Below are 17,845 nucleotides of genomic sequence, written 5' to 3' on the forward strand. Positions count from 1 at the left end.
TCTCTGCACAGACCCCCAGCCACCCCACAAGCTCTCCCCTGGGCCCTGCTGCTGCTTCTGGGAGCATTCGCCCCAGTCCTGCTTAGGCAGGCCTCTGTGCAGCCTCCAAAAGCCTTGCTCAGCTCTGTCTCCCAGAAGGCTCAGGCCCTGCAACCTGTCACTTCCTGTGCACGTCACATATCACAGGTGTTGCAACCAGCCGTACGTGCCAGTCTCCTGTGCACCTAGCAGCAGGTGCCCTAAGGGTTGGGCTTTAATCTGATTCACCTGAATCACCGTCATCCCTATTATTTGCTACCTGCTCCCTCAGTGCCAGGCCTGTGTTAAGGATTTTACCTTTATTTCTCCTTCTTTCATTCATTCGACCAACTTCTATCCAAGTAATTACAATGTGCAACTAATATGTATTGGGTACTGGGGCTGCAGAAACCCCTGCACCCTGGCTCACATTCTGATGGAGGAAATCAAGAATACGTAACTAAACATGTATCTACATGGTAGGTCGCAAAGTCGAAGTGGCCAAAGGAAAATAAAGCAGGGAAAGGGGCTGGGAGGGGGGGGATGAAATATTCTTTCAAACAGGTGGTCAGGGAAGGGTCCCTGAAAAGGTGAGATTTGATCAGAGGCCTGAAGGCATGAGAGGGAGCCATGTGAGTACCTGGGGGCAGCGTCCCAGGCCCAGGGAACAGCCAGTGAGAACCGAGGAGGGGAACCTGACAGATCTGAAGCAGGGCGGGCAAGGACAACTAGTGGGAGATAAGGGCAGGGAGGTATTGGGGTCAGTTCATGTGGGACGGTCCACAGGGAGGACACTGGCTTTTGCCCCAAGTGCGATGGAGCCACAGAGGGCGCAGGCAAGGGAGAGACATGGCTGATGTGGAGTCCCCAGGTCCCTTTGCTGTGTGAGAAGCAGAGGGTGGTGGCAGGAACAGGAGCAGCCAGACCGAGCAGGAGGTGAGAGATAAGGTGGATAGGACTAGGCTAGGGTGGGGCCTTACAAATGGGAGGAGACACAGTCTAGATAAATTTAAAGACAAACTAACAGAATTTATTAGGTAATTGAATATGGGCATGAAAAAAAGAGGAGTCAAGGACAGCAACACCAAAGCTTTCAACTCATTTAATCCCAAGGCAACCCCACAAGGTGTGATCATTCTTTTGTTACAGATGAAGAAACAGGCTCAGAGAGGGCTAGGGACTCCACATCCCACTGAAGTGGCAGAGCTGAGATTTAACCGGGTTTCTGTCTGGCTCCCGTGCCAGGCCTTTGCTCTCTGTGGACCCCATCGCCCGGGCATGCTCACAGCCTCACTCAGCACACACAGGACATGCCAGGCCTGACCGGCTCTGATTCATTGCTGTCTGTCCCGGCATTGCCCGGCGTCTGGCATGTGGCAGCCTTCATCAAGGCAACAAATATTTATTAAGCATCTATCTTGTGCTGGGCTGGGCTGGTTCGAGCCCTGGACACCACCCTCCTGGGTTGACAGTCCAGTGGTGGAGACAGACCCACCCCCAGACAGTGCTGGCCCAGAAAGGGCGGGGTTGAAGTGGGGGTGTCCGGGTCCTAACCCAGCCTGAGAAGGGCCTGGGAGAGGTTGAGGGAGGTGAAAGACGCAGGAATGAACAAGATGGTCTTGGTCTCCGCCTTCACAGACCCCCAGCCCAGCAGGGCAGATTGACAATGAATGGTTAACAAATCAATAGGAGAACTGTAGAAAGCCAAGAGCTAGAATTGAAGTACACAGGGTGGGACAGAGACTGGGTGTGGTTATGTTAACTGGGTTGTCGGGGAAGGCTGTGATCCGAGGCCTCAGATGGTGCCAGCCTGGGATGAGCTGGGGAGAGGGCACTCAGAGAGCAAAGATCCAGTGCACAGGCCCCACGGCAGAAGCAGCTTGGTGTGTTCAAGATAAACTGATGAACGAAGTAGAAACAGAGGCATGGATTCATGGAACAGACTGACAGCTGTCAGAGGGCAGGGGTCGGGGGTGGAGTGGGGGTGGGGAGACTGGATGAAAAAAGGTGAAGGGATTAGCTAAAGAACATAATTATCGCCCACAGACACAGACAACAGTGAGGTCATGGCTAGAGGAAAGGGGGGCTGGGGCTGGGTGGAGGTGGGCAAAGTGTGTGTGTGGGGGATGGGGACATCTGTAATAGTGTCAACAATACAAATAAAAGTTTTTAAAAAAAGAAACTGCCAGGAGCCAGTGTGCTTTGGGCTGGATGGGGGTGGGTGGGAATAAGATGTGAGGAGGCTGACAGCGCAATGGAAGAACAGATGTGAGGTTGGCCTGCAGAACTGGAAGTCACGGGATACCTTCGGGAGAGCTGGAGTCAGAGCACGTTCATCAGCCGGCTCAGAGCCCTCCGTGACTCCATCTCACTCAGGATGTGTCCCACAAGGCCCCGCACAGTCTGCCCCCTCACTCACTACCCCCACCTCCCCCTCATTCTCTCTGCCCCAGACACACTGGCTTCCCCGCTGATCCTCTGACAGGGCAGGCACGTTTGTGGCACAGGGCCTTTGCACCAGCTGCTTCTCTGCCTGGAACACTGCCCATGTGGTTCCTCAGGTGGCCCCTGCCTCATACTCCCTCCCCTAGTCTCCATCCCTCTTCCCTGCTTTTTCTGAGCACTTATCACTAAATAGTGACACCATTATATATTTTACTTATTTATTAGGTTTGCCGTCTTTCACCGGGTAGAACGTCACTAGGGCAGAGACCTCTGTCCTGTTCATGGCTGTCTCCCCAGGACTGAGAACAAGCCTGGCACACGGTAGGTGCTCAATAAATAATGGTCGAATAAAAGAAAGGAAGAAGGGAAACAGGGGAAGGAGGAAAAAGGGAAGGAAACAGCAGGTCAATGAGCACCTAAGGCTTGGCAGCCACCCCAGCTGGAAGGCAGGAGTAGTAACCCTTCTCCACTTCCAGGATAAGCCATTGCCAGGCTGGGGAACTGTGACACAAAAAGACAGTCATTAGCATTTTCTGGCTATGGGTGCGCTGAGGGCAGGCCTGGGGGTGGGGTGGGGAGGGAGTCACCATTGCCACCTGCTGGAGAGTGGTGCCTGATGGCTGTGCCCACCTTTCAGACTTGGGGCTGGCCACGCCTCTCGCCCCCCACCCCCTCTCCCGCACAGGCAGGAGAGGTGTGCCCTAGCGGGCATCCCCAGCAGAAGTGCAGAGTCCAAGGAGCCACAGCCATAAGCCTCTTTATTCCCGAGGCCCTGCGGGCACCCGCCCAGTCGGTGCTATGCAGCAGGGGGCAGGGCTGTGCCACCCACCTGTGCGTCTGTGTCTGTCTGTGTCCGCAACTGCCCTTCAAACACAGCCGCTGGGGACCCCCACCTCTCCAGGAGGGGAGAGCTGCCCAGCCCCCTCAGGGCTGCATTCATCCACACGGGCCCTCAGGAAGGCAGAGGCCTGCCCTGACTCCCCAGCCGGGCTTGGGTGGTGTCCGGTTACATAGGCCGCAAGGCTCAGAGTCGCCCCATCCCTAGAGGTACGTCATCCGGTGGAGCAGGGGTCTCACCACCCATACATCATCCACAATCTTTCCATCCTGCAAGTAACAAAAAAGATGACATAAGGACTGAAGGCCTAGACTCTGGAGCCAAGTAGCCTGGGTTCAAATGCCAGCTTTGCCTCCGATGTGCTGTGCGACCTTGGGCAATTTGCTGGATCTCTCTGAGCCTCCATTTTCCTTATCTGCAAGATGATAGTAATAGCATCCACCTTGTAGATGTGGTGGGAATGAGATGAGATTTGAAAAGGGCTGTGTAAATGTAGGTTATTGCTGTTAGAGCACAAACCCTGGAGTCAGGCAAACCTCGCTTTAACCCCAGCGCAGCCACTCTGTGTGGCCTTATGCACGTGACCTGACTCTGAGCCGAACTTCCATGTTCTATAAACTAGGGAGGACAGAAAAAAGTAATACGCACAACAGCCTGTCCTGGCGTACGTGCCACTCAATAAATGGTAGTTACGTGTAATAAAAAGAGCATGGTCTTTGGGGTCAGATGCCAGTTCTGCCACCCTCTGGCTGGGTGAAAATTACTTCTCTCTCTGAGCTCAGTTCTCTCATCTGTAAAATGGAAAGAAAATCCTCCTCATGGGATTGTTGTGACTAAAGTGCTACTAAATATACAGTGTCTAGCCCAGCACCTGGTACATAATAGGTGCTCAACAAATCATAGTGATTATCATTATTTTAAAATTATAATAACAAAAATAAAGAAACGTGGGCATGATCATTTGGGTCCATCTAACCTGAAGCCACCTGGACCACACACACCTGGTATTGGCTTCCCTTACCCACCGCCCAGCACCTATCTTTTTCTTTCCCCTGCTTCATGTTGACGAGTAGCTATAGAATTTACCATGTTTTAAAAGCTGTTTTAAGTACTTTATATATAATAAGTCACTTAACCCCATATCATCCTGTGAGGTAGAAACTATTAAACATCTCCATTTGGCAGATGTGAAAACTGTGGCTCAAAGTTAAGTTCCTTGAGGTCATCTAGCTGGTAAGTAGCAGAGGCAAGATCTGAACCCAAGATTCCTGGCTCTAGAGTTCTCAGCTGCGCCTGGCTACTCAGGATGGTGACTCGGGCACCCCTCACTGACCTGGTCATCGGACACCTGCTGGATGTGGACGTGGGTCCCGTTGAGGATGTGCAACCGCGTGTACCCGTACTCCTTCACCCGCACGGCGCTCCAAGGCCGCGGGAAGAGGGTGAAGCGGGTCAGCCGCTCCTCACAGCCCTGCAAGGGACAATTGTTCAGACCGGGGCGGCCGGGGCAGGCGGGGACCCGCAGAGGAGCAGAAACAACCTGCCAGGCCAGGACCCTGCTGCCCCCAAGGGAGAAAAAGTCAGTGAAAACTTGACGTCAATAATGCTCACAAGTGCGTGTTTGACCCAGCCAGGCATCCTGGCCGGGTCTTCTGGAAAGTGCATGGCCGTATGACACTGTCCACTGCAGCGTTTTCTGTAAAAGCCCCGAGCTGGACGCCACCCAAGTGCCCATCAGTGGGTCAGTTAAGTAAATTGTAGCACAGCCATTACAAAGCAGGGTGATAGAGAAAGGGGCCAGGATGTATCATTAAAGGGAAAATGCAATTGCAAAGCAGAAGAAATTGGAGGGTCTCGGCCCTCACTGAACGGTAGACACTCCAAGATATCTTTTTAAAATTACCAAAAAAAAGAGGAGTGCTCGTTCTTACAGGAGAATATGCCAGGTGAGTGAGGGAGCTCAAAAAAATTACCATTTGCAGCCATCATTATAATAACTGACTGAAGCAAGAATTATCACTAGATGGTAAAACTAACTAGTGGTGAAAGTTTGAGGTATAACATGATATTTGCATAGTCTCAAAGTATTTCTCCAGGACACACTTGTTAATTAAAAAGAGTGGTGAGAGGACTATGGTGGAGAGGCCAGCAGACACACCTTAATGAAGTGATCAGAGTGAACACCATCAGTAATGAGACCGTTCCCTACCACATCTACAAGATGGGAAACTGAGGCTTAAAGGGGTTAAAGAGATACCACGTGCCTCCTAGGAGGATGTCCTGAGAACGCGGTATCAATTTTGTGTATTCTTATCAAAAAGGGATTAACTTCCATCTACCTGAGCAAACATCAAACAAACCCAGATTGAGGTATGTTCTACAAAATGATTTTACTATACTCTTCAAATTTTTCAAGGTCATGAAAAATGAAGACAGAGTAGGGAAATGTTTCCGATTAAAGGAAGCTAAAGAGACAAGACACCGAAATAGAACATGTGATTTTAGACTAGATTCTGGGCCAGAAAAATTCTTTGCTTTGATTTAAAGGACAGGAATGGGACGAATGGCTAAATTTGAATAAGCTCTGTGGATCAGGTAGTAATAGTATTTTATCAAGGTTAACTACTTGGATTTGATTATTACACTGTAATGATAAGAGATAAGATAATGTCCTTGTTTTTTAGGAAAGACAGAGAGGGACAGGGGCATAATTTCTGAAACATATTCTTCACTGGATCTGAAAATAATAATAAAATGTATATATGTGCATATATACACATGTATACATAGAGAGGGATTTAAACAAGTATGGTTAAATGTTCACATTGGGAAATCTTGGTCAAGGGGATATGGAAAGTCTTTGTATTATTTTTTGCAACTTTCCTATACATGTGAAATCATTTCAAAATTCTAATTTAGAGAAAAACTAATCTGTGCTAATAAAGATCAGAATAGCGATCACCTATGGGCCTGAGGAGCCTCTGGTGATGATTGCGTTCTGTTTCCTGCTCCTGGAGTGACTACTCAGGTGTGTATCACCAGGGCCCATCCTTAAGGTTCTGGTGTTTTGTCTGGGGTAGGGCCCAGTCATCGGAGTTTTAAAACCTCTCAGGTATTCTAACAGGCACCAAGGTTGAGAACTGCAAAGGTATGAAGGGTGATCCAAGTTGTTTTTAAAAAGTGGGTGATATAGCCCTAGCCGGTTTGGCTCAGTGTATAGAGCGTTGGCCTGTGGACTGGAGGGTCCCAGGTTCAATTCTGGCCAAGGGCACATGCCCGGGTTGTGAGCTCGATCCCCAGTAGGGGGCGTTCAGGAGGCAGCCGATCAATGATTCTCTCTCATCATTGATGTTTCTGTCTCTCTCTCTCTCCCTCTCCCTTCCTCTCTGAAATCAATAAAGAAAAATATATTTTTTTTAAAGTGGGTGATGTAGTAACACATTTCTATGTAGACAATTACTTGTACATGCAGAGAACATTCTAAATCAGGGGTGGGCAAACTTTTTGACTCGAGGGCCACAATGGGTTCTTAAACTGGACCAGAGGGCCAGAACAAAAGCATGGATGGAGTGTTTGTGTGAGCTAATATAAATTCAAAGTAAACATCATTACATAAAAGGGTACGGTCTTTTTTTTTTTTTTTTAGTTTTATTCATTTCAAACGGGCCGTAGTTTGCCCAAGCTGTTCTAAATGCTAGCAAGAGAGGGAACAACTGAGAGTGGGAGTAAGAAGGGGTGTAGATGGCTGGTGTTCACCTCCTGACCTCTGTACTATTTGAATTTTTATCACCAGAGGCTCTTACTAATTTGTAAGAATCAGCTTTTAAAATGAGCCTCTCGGTGTTCCTGTGCAATGGGCACCTGCTCTCAAGAGTGTTGTTAAAAATCTCATTTTCACCATGAAAAACTAATAATGATATGATAAAATAAAATAAAATAAATAAAATGAGCCTCTCTCCTTGCAGAAGTGACTGATTCCAAGGTGGGGGCAGGGGAACCACAAGATGATCCTGAGCACCTTATTGTGCCAAAGAGTAAGGAAGTGCTTCGGTCGAAAGGACAGGGGACTGACCTGAAGAGTTCCCAGTGGCCAGAGCTGGAGCAACCTGAGCAGCAACAGAGTCAATAGCATTGGATCATAGCGCACAGAATGAAATAATTACCCATGAGTCCACTTCGGTATAAATCAATAGCTAACTAACCAAATAAGTGAGGCAGAGGGACAGCGCTTCCTCACAAGAGGATTATAATAAGTCTAGGAGGAAGGAGGGAACTGGAAGATCCCAGGAGAACACCACAATGTTAATTGTTGCAGGCAAGACCCACTGACAGTCAAAAATTTGTGCATATATATACATGTATACACGAAAGTTTCAGGAGAAACAAGACATTTGCATGGTCTAAAAGGATCTCCCCCAAGATGTTTATTAATTTAAAAGGGAGATATAATAACTTTATGGTGGAGAACCCAGCAGATACTTCCTTAAGCTGGTGATTCAGAGAAACCCCTCCAGGGTAGAGACACACTGACATCCCATATTCCCTGGTCTGATGCGCTGAGAGGACATGGCAGCACCTCTGTGATCGTCTTGCCCAAAATGCATACCTGAATCTCAGCATGAGAAAATGTTAAATAAACCCAAACTGAGGGCATTCTGCAAAACACGAGGGTCTGCAAATATGTGAATGATGAAAGAAAAGGAAAGACTGAGGGACTGTGACAGATTGGAGGAGACTAAGACACAATAACTACATACAATGTTGGCTTCTAGAACAGAAATAAGCCATTAGTGACAAAGGGGTGGAATGTGAATGAAGTCTGGAGTTCAATTATAATCCTATATAATAAAAGCCTAATATGCTAAGTGTCCAACCATTTGTTCAACCGTTCGACCAGTTGCTATGACGTGCACTGACCACCAGGGGGGCAGACACTCCAACTGGTAGGTTAGCTTGCTGCTGGGGTCCGGCCAATCGGGACTGGGCAAGAAGGGCCAGACACACTCTGGAGCCCTCCTTCCGTCCCTCCCGGCCGGCCAGTCTCCTGTGGTCCCTCCCTGGCCTCTAAAATATTTCTTCTAATTAATTTCCTTTCAATGTGCATGAATCCATGCACCGGGCCTCTAGTAATAATAATAATAATAAGCCCTCTGCCTGTGGATCCATCCAGTCGACCTGGGCAAGTGCCCAACCCCTGCCACCTATTGAACTTGTGACTGTCAATGAGTATTTTACTGTCTGAGCCTCTGTTTTCACATCTGTACAGTGAGCATGTTGCTAGGCTGAGTTAGTGATAGTGACTGTATGAAGCATGCAGCACCCCAGCTGGTACAAGTTCAACCCTCCATAAATAGCAACAGGAGAGAAGCCAGAGGCACCCTTTGCCACCCTGCTCACAGCAGATCCTGTGATGATGTGGACAGGGCCTCGAGGGTTGGTGTAGGGCATCTCTCGGCTGCCGTTAAATACCTGGAGAAGGGGACAAGGAAGAGGGGTGAGTCATACCAGACCAGACCAGAGGGTCTCAGTAGGGTCCATTGACAGCAGCCCTCAGCCCTCCCTGAACCTCACCTGGTAGTTGTAAATTGGCCACAGTCGTTCGTACGAGTGCTCATGAGCCCACAGCTGCAGGTCGACCCCTGAGACAGAGCAAGTGGGGGTCAGGCCCCTGCATCCAGGTTGAGGGTGGGACTGGGGCCAGGGAGCACTTCCCGGCCCCCGAGTCACTTACCGTATTTGTAGAAAAGATCCTCTAATCCAAATAACTTGCCGAAGAGGCCTTTTCGAACCTGGGCAGGAGGAGCAGAGTGAGGGATGATCCGGGCAGATCCCCTCCTGGCTCTCAGCACCCTGCCCAGGGAGGGGCCCTCACCTTGCTTTCATGCCACGTACAGTCATCCACATCCGCATTGGAACAGTACATGGGCCGGTGACCCATGGTGATGATCCACGGCCGGGCTGCCCGGTTCTTATTGGCTTTCTAGAGAGAAGGGCCAGAGTGAGAGGTGGGAGTAGGAGGGGAGGGGAGGGGAGGCAGGTCCAAGAGGTGACAGGGACCTCCACCCAGTTACCTGGAGGTCTCTCTCCAGCCAGTGAAACTGTCTCTCTACCAGGTGGCGGCCGTAGTGGAGGTAGAAATATACTTCGGTGGAGAAGGAGATGATGTGCGCAGGGCCCAGATCCCAGCTGAGGGGTCAAAAGGCAGGGATCAGAGATAGGGTCTGTGCTACATCTCCCATCCTTTAGGGCAGCAAGGTCAGTCCCCCAGTGCTCCCTTCCCTCCCCCCACCCCCACCCCAGGTTACCTGTACCACAGGCCCTCATTGTTTCCGGGCATGCTGAAGCGAGCCTTGTAGTTAGAGAAGTTGCTGGATAAAAAGAAGTAAAAGGATGGGGGGAGGGTCTGGGTGCCCCATCCACCCATCTCCTGAGGACCCTGAGGTCAAGTCTGGCTCCCAGACCATCCCTCCTCTCCTCTCACTACCACAAAGGAGCGGCTGCAGTATGAGGGACTAAGGTGAAACACTAAAAAGGACCTATCTGTTCTCACTGGCCAGGCCCATGCCCACCCCGAAGCCGCTGGCCCTTACTAGCGTTCCTCATGATTCCCAGGGCATGTCATGTATGGGAGGCTGGCAGCCACAGGTTCGATGAGACGCATGAACTCGTCGCCGACACGAGCGTTGTCCTGATCCATGTTGTAGGCAAAGTCTCCTGGGGAGAGGGGCAGGGGGCGAGGGGAGAGTGAGGACCCAGAACTAGCTCTGCTTTCTCCAGAACGGAGAGACTGGTTGCTCAGGTGTGGGCTGGGCATCCTCTGGCCTCTGAGCCATCCCAGGTCTCTGACCCCTGCCTCCCGTCCACCCATGTGAGCACTTGAAGTGTTTCCTGAACCGCTGGCCCCTGAGACCCCACAGGACCAAACTAGTCTCCTGTGCTCCGATCACAGCGGCCTCGTCTCTGCCGGCCTCCTGTGCCCTCCCAGAACTTTGAGGCTGACGTAGTTTGGTACTGGTTTTACACCAGGCACAGTCCCAAAGCCTTTACATGCTTGATCATTAGAATCTTCAAAACACTCTCTGAGGTGGGTGTTATCATCCCATTTCAGGTGGAGAAACTGAGGCCCGGAGAGGTTAAGCACTCGCCCAAGGTCACAGAGCTGGTTAGTGACGATCCGGGAATCGCACCTAGGGGTCCACTTCGAGTTTGTGGCTTCGAACCACACCAGCCCAGGCTTCACCTCCCATCTGGCTCTGTCCCTCACGTCACAGCAGCAATGATAATAACTAACACTGACGTGCCGGGCAATACCAACTTATTTAGTCATCACAACAGTCCCATGAATTCTGAACACATCTTAGTCCAGTAATAATAACACAGGAGAAAACCATGCGGTAGCTCTCAAGTGGGAGCTGGATTTTAACCGGGGAAGTCCGGCATCACAGACACCATCTCCATGGCCAGCCTCATCCCCAGTCCCCTCGGAACCACACTGGCCCTTGCCCCAGCCCCCTCTACAGTCCTGGCGTTGCCTCCCACCCAAGTTTCCCACTCCCCCCACCCCACCCCCGCTCCATACCTCCAGGCACACCCTTGCCAATGCCTCACCCACATGGAGAACAGCATCGTACATGCCCTGCTGAGTGTCCCTGCGCAGCCGAGGTAGGGCCCTCGGGTTGTCAGCCCCCAGGTCCCCAAATACAGCCAGAAGGGGGCTCCAGTGGGGCCCATTCTTTAGGGCCCTGAAGCGGAACCGTCGGCTCCAGCCCTGAGTACTGCCACAGCGGTAAACTGGGGGGAGGGGAAGGTCACAGTCAGCGGGGGGCCTCCGTGTGTCTCCTCCACCCCCACCCATCTTCAGTTGGTAGAGGGAAGAGGCAGGGGGGCTGAATGAGTCTGCCCATGCCCCTTCTGTCCATCTCACCCCAGGTCCCCAACACCTTCCATTTTTGTCCCAGTGTCTCAGACACGCAGAGGAGTTACGAGCCCAGCCTGAGCCACCTGCCAGTGGCAGCTTCCAATCCACATCCCACTCCTCTTCCCATTCCCTCCTCAACACCCGGGCTGGGACCCCTCTCACCATACTGGACCCCCGGGAGCAGCCCTTGCAGCGTGACGCGGTGTATGTAGAGCTTCCGCCGGAGAAAACCCCCATCCACAAAGGGGCTGACGGTGCCCTGGGCCCGGAGGGGCAGGGGCCCTGATAGCTGCAGCCCAAACTGTACTTCAGAGTGGGTTGGGACCCATGTGGTCCAGGTTACAGTCATGGAGCCCGGCTCACCTGGGCAGAAAGGAATAGAGAGGGGCTGGGCAGTGAGGCCTGGCAGGGCAGGGAGAGATGTGCAGAGAGAGTGAGGGCAATGATTAACAGCTCCTGAAGACTCCGTAGTTAAGGACAGAGGTTGTGGAGCTTCCCAAGTTCAATCCCAGCTCTGCCATTTCCATTTAGATTACCTAGCTGGCCTCTAGACATCTGAGTTTATAACCCCTAAATGATATTATGTATGTAAAATGTTTGGCACAAGGCCTGCACATAGTAAATAATAATATTAATAATAATAATATCCATTCACTCATATAACCCTAACCATGCTAGGCACTGTTTCAAATACTTATATTTATTAATCTATGCCTCATAACAACCCTATAGAATAGGTACTTTATTATTCCATTTGACAGATAAGGAAACTGAGGCACAGCAAGGCAGTGACTTGCCCAAGGAAGAGTAGCTAACTATACTCTGGTTAGGGCTAGAGTAAATTTTTATATTGTGGTTTTTATGTCCCGAGTATATATAGATAGATACACAAATCCAGACTTTTAAGTGATTGTTCCAAATTCTTAAACATTAGCAACCAAATCAAGGTTTTAAGCCCTGACCGGTTTGGCTCAGTGGATAGAACATCAGCCTGCGGACTCAAGGGTCCCGGGTTCAATTCTGGTCAAGGGCATGTACCTTGGTTGCAGGCACATCCTCAGTGGGGGGCATGCAGGAGGCAGCTGATCGATGTTTCTAACTCTCTATCCCTCTCCCTTCCTCTCTGTAAAAAATCAATAAAATATACATTTAAAAAAAATTTTTTTTTAAATATCATGAGGTATAGGGTAATGTTGAGTATTCACCTCCCATCTGGTTCCCTGTTCCCTCATGTCACAACAGCAATGATAATAACTTCACCCGCACCATGAAAATGCACACGCACAAGGTTACTGATTGCCACACTGTGCAATCACCATATACCAGAAACAACTGAAAGGCCCGTATGTAGGAGAGTGACTGAATAAATCCTACAACATGTGTACAGTGGAGCACTATGCAGCTGTCAAAAAGAAAAAGGACAAGCTCTGGGAGCTCTAGGATATGGAATGATGTCCGGGACATACAGTTAAATTTAAAAAGCAAAGTATACAAGAGTATAGTTAGCTACTCTTCATGGACGAGGATATAAGACAATACACAAAGATATGCTCATTTGTACAAAGGAAATACAGGGAGGATATACTAGAAACTAAAGAGATGGATTACTTACCTGGGGTGGTTGGGAAAGTAAAGGGTAGGAGAAAGGAGAAATGGGGAAGTAGGAATGAGGAGGGAGGATACTGCTCTGAGTCTATCTTTTTTGCATAAAAATTCTGAATTCTAAAAGCTATAGTCATGTTTCATATCTCCTTCATACACCCTAAAAGTAAACTAACAAAATTACCAGGATGTAGGGAGGAGCTAGTATGGAATATAAACACTAACAAATGGATGTAACTATATTTAAAAATGAATAAAGTAACCACACTGAAGGGCTGGGGAAGAAAAGTAACTGTGGAAAATAGGTCTTGACTGGGCACTGTAAGATGACAGAGAGAAAGGACTGCACATAAGTGCCATCGTTCAATAAGTGTTCTCACAGGGATACTGGCAAACAATTCTGAAATGACTTTATGTCTATACTAGAGGCCCAGTGCACAAAATTCGTGCATGGGGGGGGGGGGGGCTCGGTCCCTTAGCCCAGCCTGCACCCTCTCCAATCCGGGACCCCTCAGGGGATGTCCAATTGGGCCTAAACCGGCAGTCGGACATCCCTCTCACAATCTGGGACCATTGGCTCCTAACTGCTCACCTATCTGCTGGCCTGATCGCCCCTAACTGCCGCCGCCCTGCTGTGTGGGTCCTGGGTGTGGGTATCCGGCTCCCTCCTCCCTCCTGTCAGAGTCTGGGGCACACCACAGGACCCAGAGTCAAGTCCCCACCCACCCATGTGCGCCTCAAAATCGAGCGACACCCAGACCCAGCTGGCCCCACCCCCGTTGGGCGAGACCCAGACCCAGCCAGCCCCCCACTCCCATCAAGCCCTGCAGGTGCATCACGTCCCCAGCCGGCGCTGGGCAGGAATGCAGCCTCCTGCTGATCAGTCATTACGGCGTGAGGGCGTGATGACCATTTGCTTATTAGCCTTTTATTATTATAGAGTAGCACTGAACAAGTAAGTGTATGTAGATAGTGGGAGCTATGGTTCTCAATGTTGGAGAAAGAAGTTACAAACAAAGAAAGAAGGACAAATAAACCTTTGATGTTGGACTGAAATCAGAGGTATCAGTGTGATCCCATGGCATTTAATATATATACAGATAGATACAGAAGTATAGGCGTGGCACGTGCTAATAAACATACCCACACGTATGGCCTAGCTTCGTTTGTGAGGACCTAGAAACAATCACACCTCAGTGGCAATGAGCACACCTAGTGTTCAGAACTTGATTTCTAATTACCCATTCTCCAATGGAAGGAATCAGGGCTCTTTGGAGAAGTTGTTGATTACAGAGATGGGCAGGAAATATACAGGATGAGCCTGGAATAATTTGAGGTGCCAGACAGTGAGGAAGTGCTCAAAAATGAAGGGGCTTTGTGAACAGAATACAAAAGCTGCCCTAGCCAGCATTGCTCAGTGTCAGAGCGTTAGTCCGAGCACCAAAGGATCACAGGTTCGATTCCCAATCAAGGGCACATACCTGGGTTGCAGGTTCGATCCCTAGCCCAGTCGGAGCATGTTCAGGAAGCAACCAATCGATGTGTCTCTCTCACCAATGTTTATCTCTCTCTCTCTCTCTTCACCACCTTCCCTTCCACCCTCTCTAAATTCAATGGAAAAAATAGCCGTGAGTGAGGATTAACAAAAATAAAAAATAAAAATAAAAGGACACAGAAGCCATTCTGAAGGAATTGCAAAAGACCAAATCAGGGACAATTTGAGCCACAAAATAAATAATGATAGTACAGAATTTTAAGCCATGGAATAAAATAAGTATCCATGAGTCTATACTGATATAAATAAATAATTGAATAAATAAATTAATGGAGGAGGGAAGGACAGCCTTTCTTTAGAATAAAATTTCAATTAGATGAAAAGAGAGAATTAGAAGATTACAAAATCACAATTAGGTGAACATCATGCTAATAATTGCTGCGGACAAGATTCACCAATGGATACTAATATTAGTGGACAAGTTTAAAAAGAAATATGATTTTTGTAGTCTCAAGGAATCTTCCCCAAGATATTTATTAACAACAAAGGAAAGAATAAAAACTTTACAATGGAGAAACCCAAGAACTAAGCAATGACAGTCAGCATCACCAGCAATAGCAATAAGCCAGTCGGCATCACGCATTAGGAAGGACACAACATCACATCTTTGTCATTTGCCAGAAAAACACATAACTTAGCTCCAATCATGAGAAAATATCAGACAAACACAAAGTGAGGGATATCCTGCAAAATACCTGCTCAGTACTCAAAAATGTCAAAATAATGGAAGGTAAGGAAAGACTGAGAAAATGGAGATTGGAGGATACTAAGTAGACACAACAACTAAATGTTAAATAACTAAATCAGTGGAAAAACTGGTGAAGTCCGAACAAAATCTGTAGTTTAGTTAATAGCGTTGTACCAATGTGACTGGTATTAATAATAGTGCCAGCCTGGCCAGCATGTCTCAGTGATTGAGCGTTGACCTATGAACCAGGAAGTCACAGTTCAATTCCCAGTCAGGACACATGCCCAGGTTGTGGGCCGGATCCCCAGTAGGGGGCGTGCAGGAGGCAGCCAATCAATGATTTTCTCTCATCATTGATGTTTCTATCTCTTTCTCTCTCTCCCTTCATCTCTGAAATCAATAAAAATATTTTTTTAAAAAAATAGTGCCATGGTTAGGTAAGATGTAAACATTAGGAGAGACTGGGTGGAAGGATATAGAAACTTGATAATATTTTTGCAAATTTTCTGTTAAGTCTAAAATTAGTAAAAAATATAATGTCTTAAAACAAATACCATGGCTCTTGAGTTGCTTAGGTTCAAATTCTAGAATGTGTGACCTAGGGTCAGACTCTCCATCTCCACGAGCCTGTTTACTCTTTTGTATAATGGGAATAACAATAGCACCTATAGCTTAAGGCCCAGAATGAGGTCAGTTGAGTGATCCTTCTGAAGCACTTAGTCAGAGTATATTTACTGCTATCATTTTGTGATCTCTGGATTTTCATAGTAGCTGCCTGAGATGGATTTTATTGTAGTTCCTTTTATCTCAGAGGTCTCCGGGCAAAGTGTCTTGTCCAAGGTCAACAGGTCAACAAATGCCAAAGCTAGTTCATTCATGCAGTTTCAGATTCCACATTGCAACTAATCTTTAAGAAACTATCTTCCTTAAAAGTGTCAAGGACACAGAAAACAAGGAACATTTGAGAAAGTGTCCCAGATAGGAGGGGACTAGAGACATGGCAGCTAGATGCAACATGCGATCCTACAATGGACCCTGGATTAGAATAAAGACATTAGTGGAAAAGATGGTGAAATATGAAAAAAAATCCATGGTTTAGTTAGTAATGTGATACCAATGTTAAGTCCTTAGCTTGACAATGGTACCATGGACACATAAGAAATCAACATAAAGAGAAGCTGGGTGAAAGATGTACAGGAAGTGCACTATCTTTGTGACTCTTCTGTAAGTCTAGAATTATTTCAAAATAAAAAGCTAAAATAATTAGGAAGGGAGGGAGGAAACGAGGGAAGGAAGGAACACAGGAGGGTGGGTTGAGTTTTGGTGCAAAAAAAAGAATAGCCACAATTATTTGAAACTCCTTTTAAAATCCTCTTCTCTGTTTCAACCACATGCCTGCATGAGACCAAATTTTCTTCATATGTATCTTCTAAAGCAGCATATTATCGAAACAGACTGAAGCAGAAGAGGATGTGAGGAGGATCAAGCTGTCTCCAGACATTAAAGTGACTTAAACAAATGTAACTCAATGGCACTCTTTTCACTAGATTTCTTTTCTTTGTAAAATATAGTTATTATTCATGAAAAATGTCATTTACCTTAATGCAGAATGGGTTTATTACTATTCATTTAAATGACAATAAATATTTCTAAATGGTTTTGGTTTCTAATATGGCAAATACTATGGATATAACTCACATAAACTAAAGCTCTTTGAGGTTCTCAAGAATTGTAGCTGTGCTAAGGGGTCCTGAGACAAAAACATATGAGAACCTCTGCTACACACCAAGCTTTGTTTTTGTTTGTTTTTCTTTTTGCCACTCCACAGGTAACATCTCATTTTCTCCTCACTATGAGATCACACTGCTGTTATTCTGTTGTCCAGAGAAGTCAAGTCACTTGCCCAGGGTCACACAGCAGGTAGGTAGCAAAGTTGGGATTCAAACCCAGGAGTCTGTATGCAAAGGGTCCATGGCCCAAGACCTTACTACCCAGTGCACCACCACCTCGAGATCAAGGATCAGGAGACAGCCTTGTGGGGACACCATGAGCGGTTACACAATGAACAAGAGCAATAGCAGCCCCCTTTGGAGGGCACTTACTATAGGCTGGGCACCAGAATCATCTCCCACACAGCCAGATGAACCAACCCTGCGGGTGATCCCCACTTAACAGAGGCAGACAACTGAGGCTCAAGAAGGGCCAGCCACCAGCCTAGGGCCTCCCAGCCATCAGTGTGTGATTCCTGAGCCCCCAACCCAAAGGGCCTCACTGGGAAATGTCCTGGGAGGGGTCACAGACACTTACCTGGGTACGACAGGTGGACTTGCTCCGGCGCAGCAAGGGGATCCTTTCGGACCCCCTGGACTCCCAGGGAGAAAAACAGGAGCAGACAGCACCAGGACCAGCAGGGAAGAAAGGGGCACATGGTGGTGGTGGAGGGGGCAGAGAGGGGAAAGGGATGGGGGCCGTAGTAGATCAGATTCCGTCAGGGACAGCAGGAGGGACTGGGAGGATGAAGAATGGAGGGGGATCAGGCAGTGTCACTGGGAGTGAGGCAGGATGGAAGGGAGGTCTTCCAGGGATGGTTATCCAGATGCTGGAGAGCAAACAAAAAGATGATCACTACCAAGCAGCCAACGCAATCTGAGCCTCCTGGGTGCCCAGCACTTTGCATAGATTAACTCATGGGAGCCTCGCAGCATTCCTCCGTGTGGTGGCCACTGTGATCAACATCCCATATCACAGATTAGGAAAATGAGCAACCCAGTGATTCAGCTG

The 17,845-nt window shown here is 48.2% G+C and overlaps 1 protein-coding gene across 1 annotated transcript; it reads right to left on the reverse strand.

The window, feature by feature from the left end:
• Positions 1-3,474: 3,474 nt before the first annotated feature.
• On the reverse strand, positions 3,475-17,492 carry ACP7 (acid phosphatase 7, tartrate resistant (putative)). The gene is made up of 12 exons (XM_070398578.1): positions 17,372-17,492; positions 11,382-11,582; positions 10,910-11,092; positions 9,892-10,015; positions 9,607-9,669; positions 9,373-9,487; positions 9,174-9,281; positions 9,033-9,090; positions 8,873-8,940; positions 8,699-8,770; positions 4,635-4,772; positions 3,475-3,570 (listed from the first exon to the last, which is right to left on the reverse strand). The coding sequence occupies exons 1-12, from the start codon at positions 17,490-17,492 to the stop codon at positions 3,505-3,507; spliced, it is 1,317 nt and encodes a 438-aa protein (XP_070254679.1). The 3' UTR covers positions 3,475-3,504.
• Between the last annotated feature and the right edge of the window lie 353 nt (positions 17,493-17,845).

Source organism: Myotis yumanensis, unplaced genomic scaffold (genome assembly GCF_028538775.1).
Source record: "Myotis yumanensis isolate MYYU_CA2020_CCGP unplaced genomic scaffold, mMyoYum1.0.hap1 SCAF_18, whole genome shotgun sequence".
NCBI lineage: Eukaryota > Metazoa > Chordata > Mammalia > Chiroptera > Vespertilionidae > Myotis > Myotis yumanensis.

Coding starts and splice junctions, on each gene's coding strand:
- ACP7 (XM_070398578.1), bottom strand. CDS start 17,492: ATGTGCCCCTTTCTTCCCTGCTGGTCCTGGTGCTGTCTGCTCCTGTTT. Junction 11,093..11,381: donor GCTCCCGGGGGTCCAGTATG/GTGAGAGGGGTC, acceptor CCCTCCCCCCAG/TTTACCGCTGTGGCAGTACT. Junction 3,571..4,634: donor AGCAGGTGTCCGATGACCAG/GTCAGTGAGGGG, acceptor TGTTACTTGCAG/GATGGAAAGATTGTGGATGA.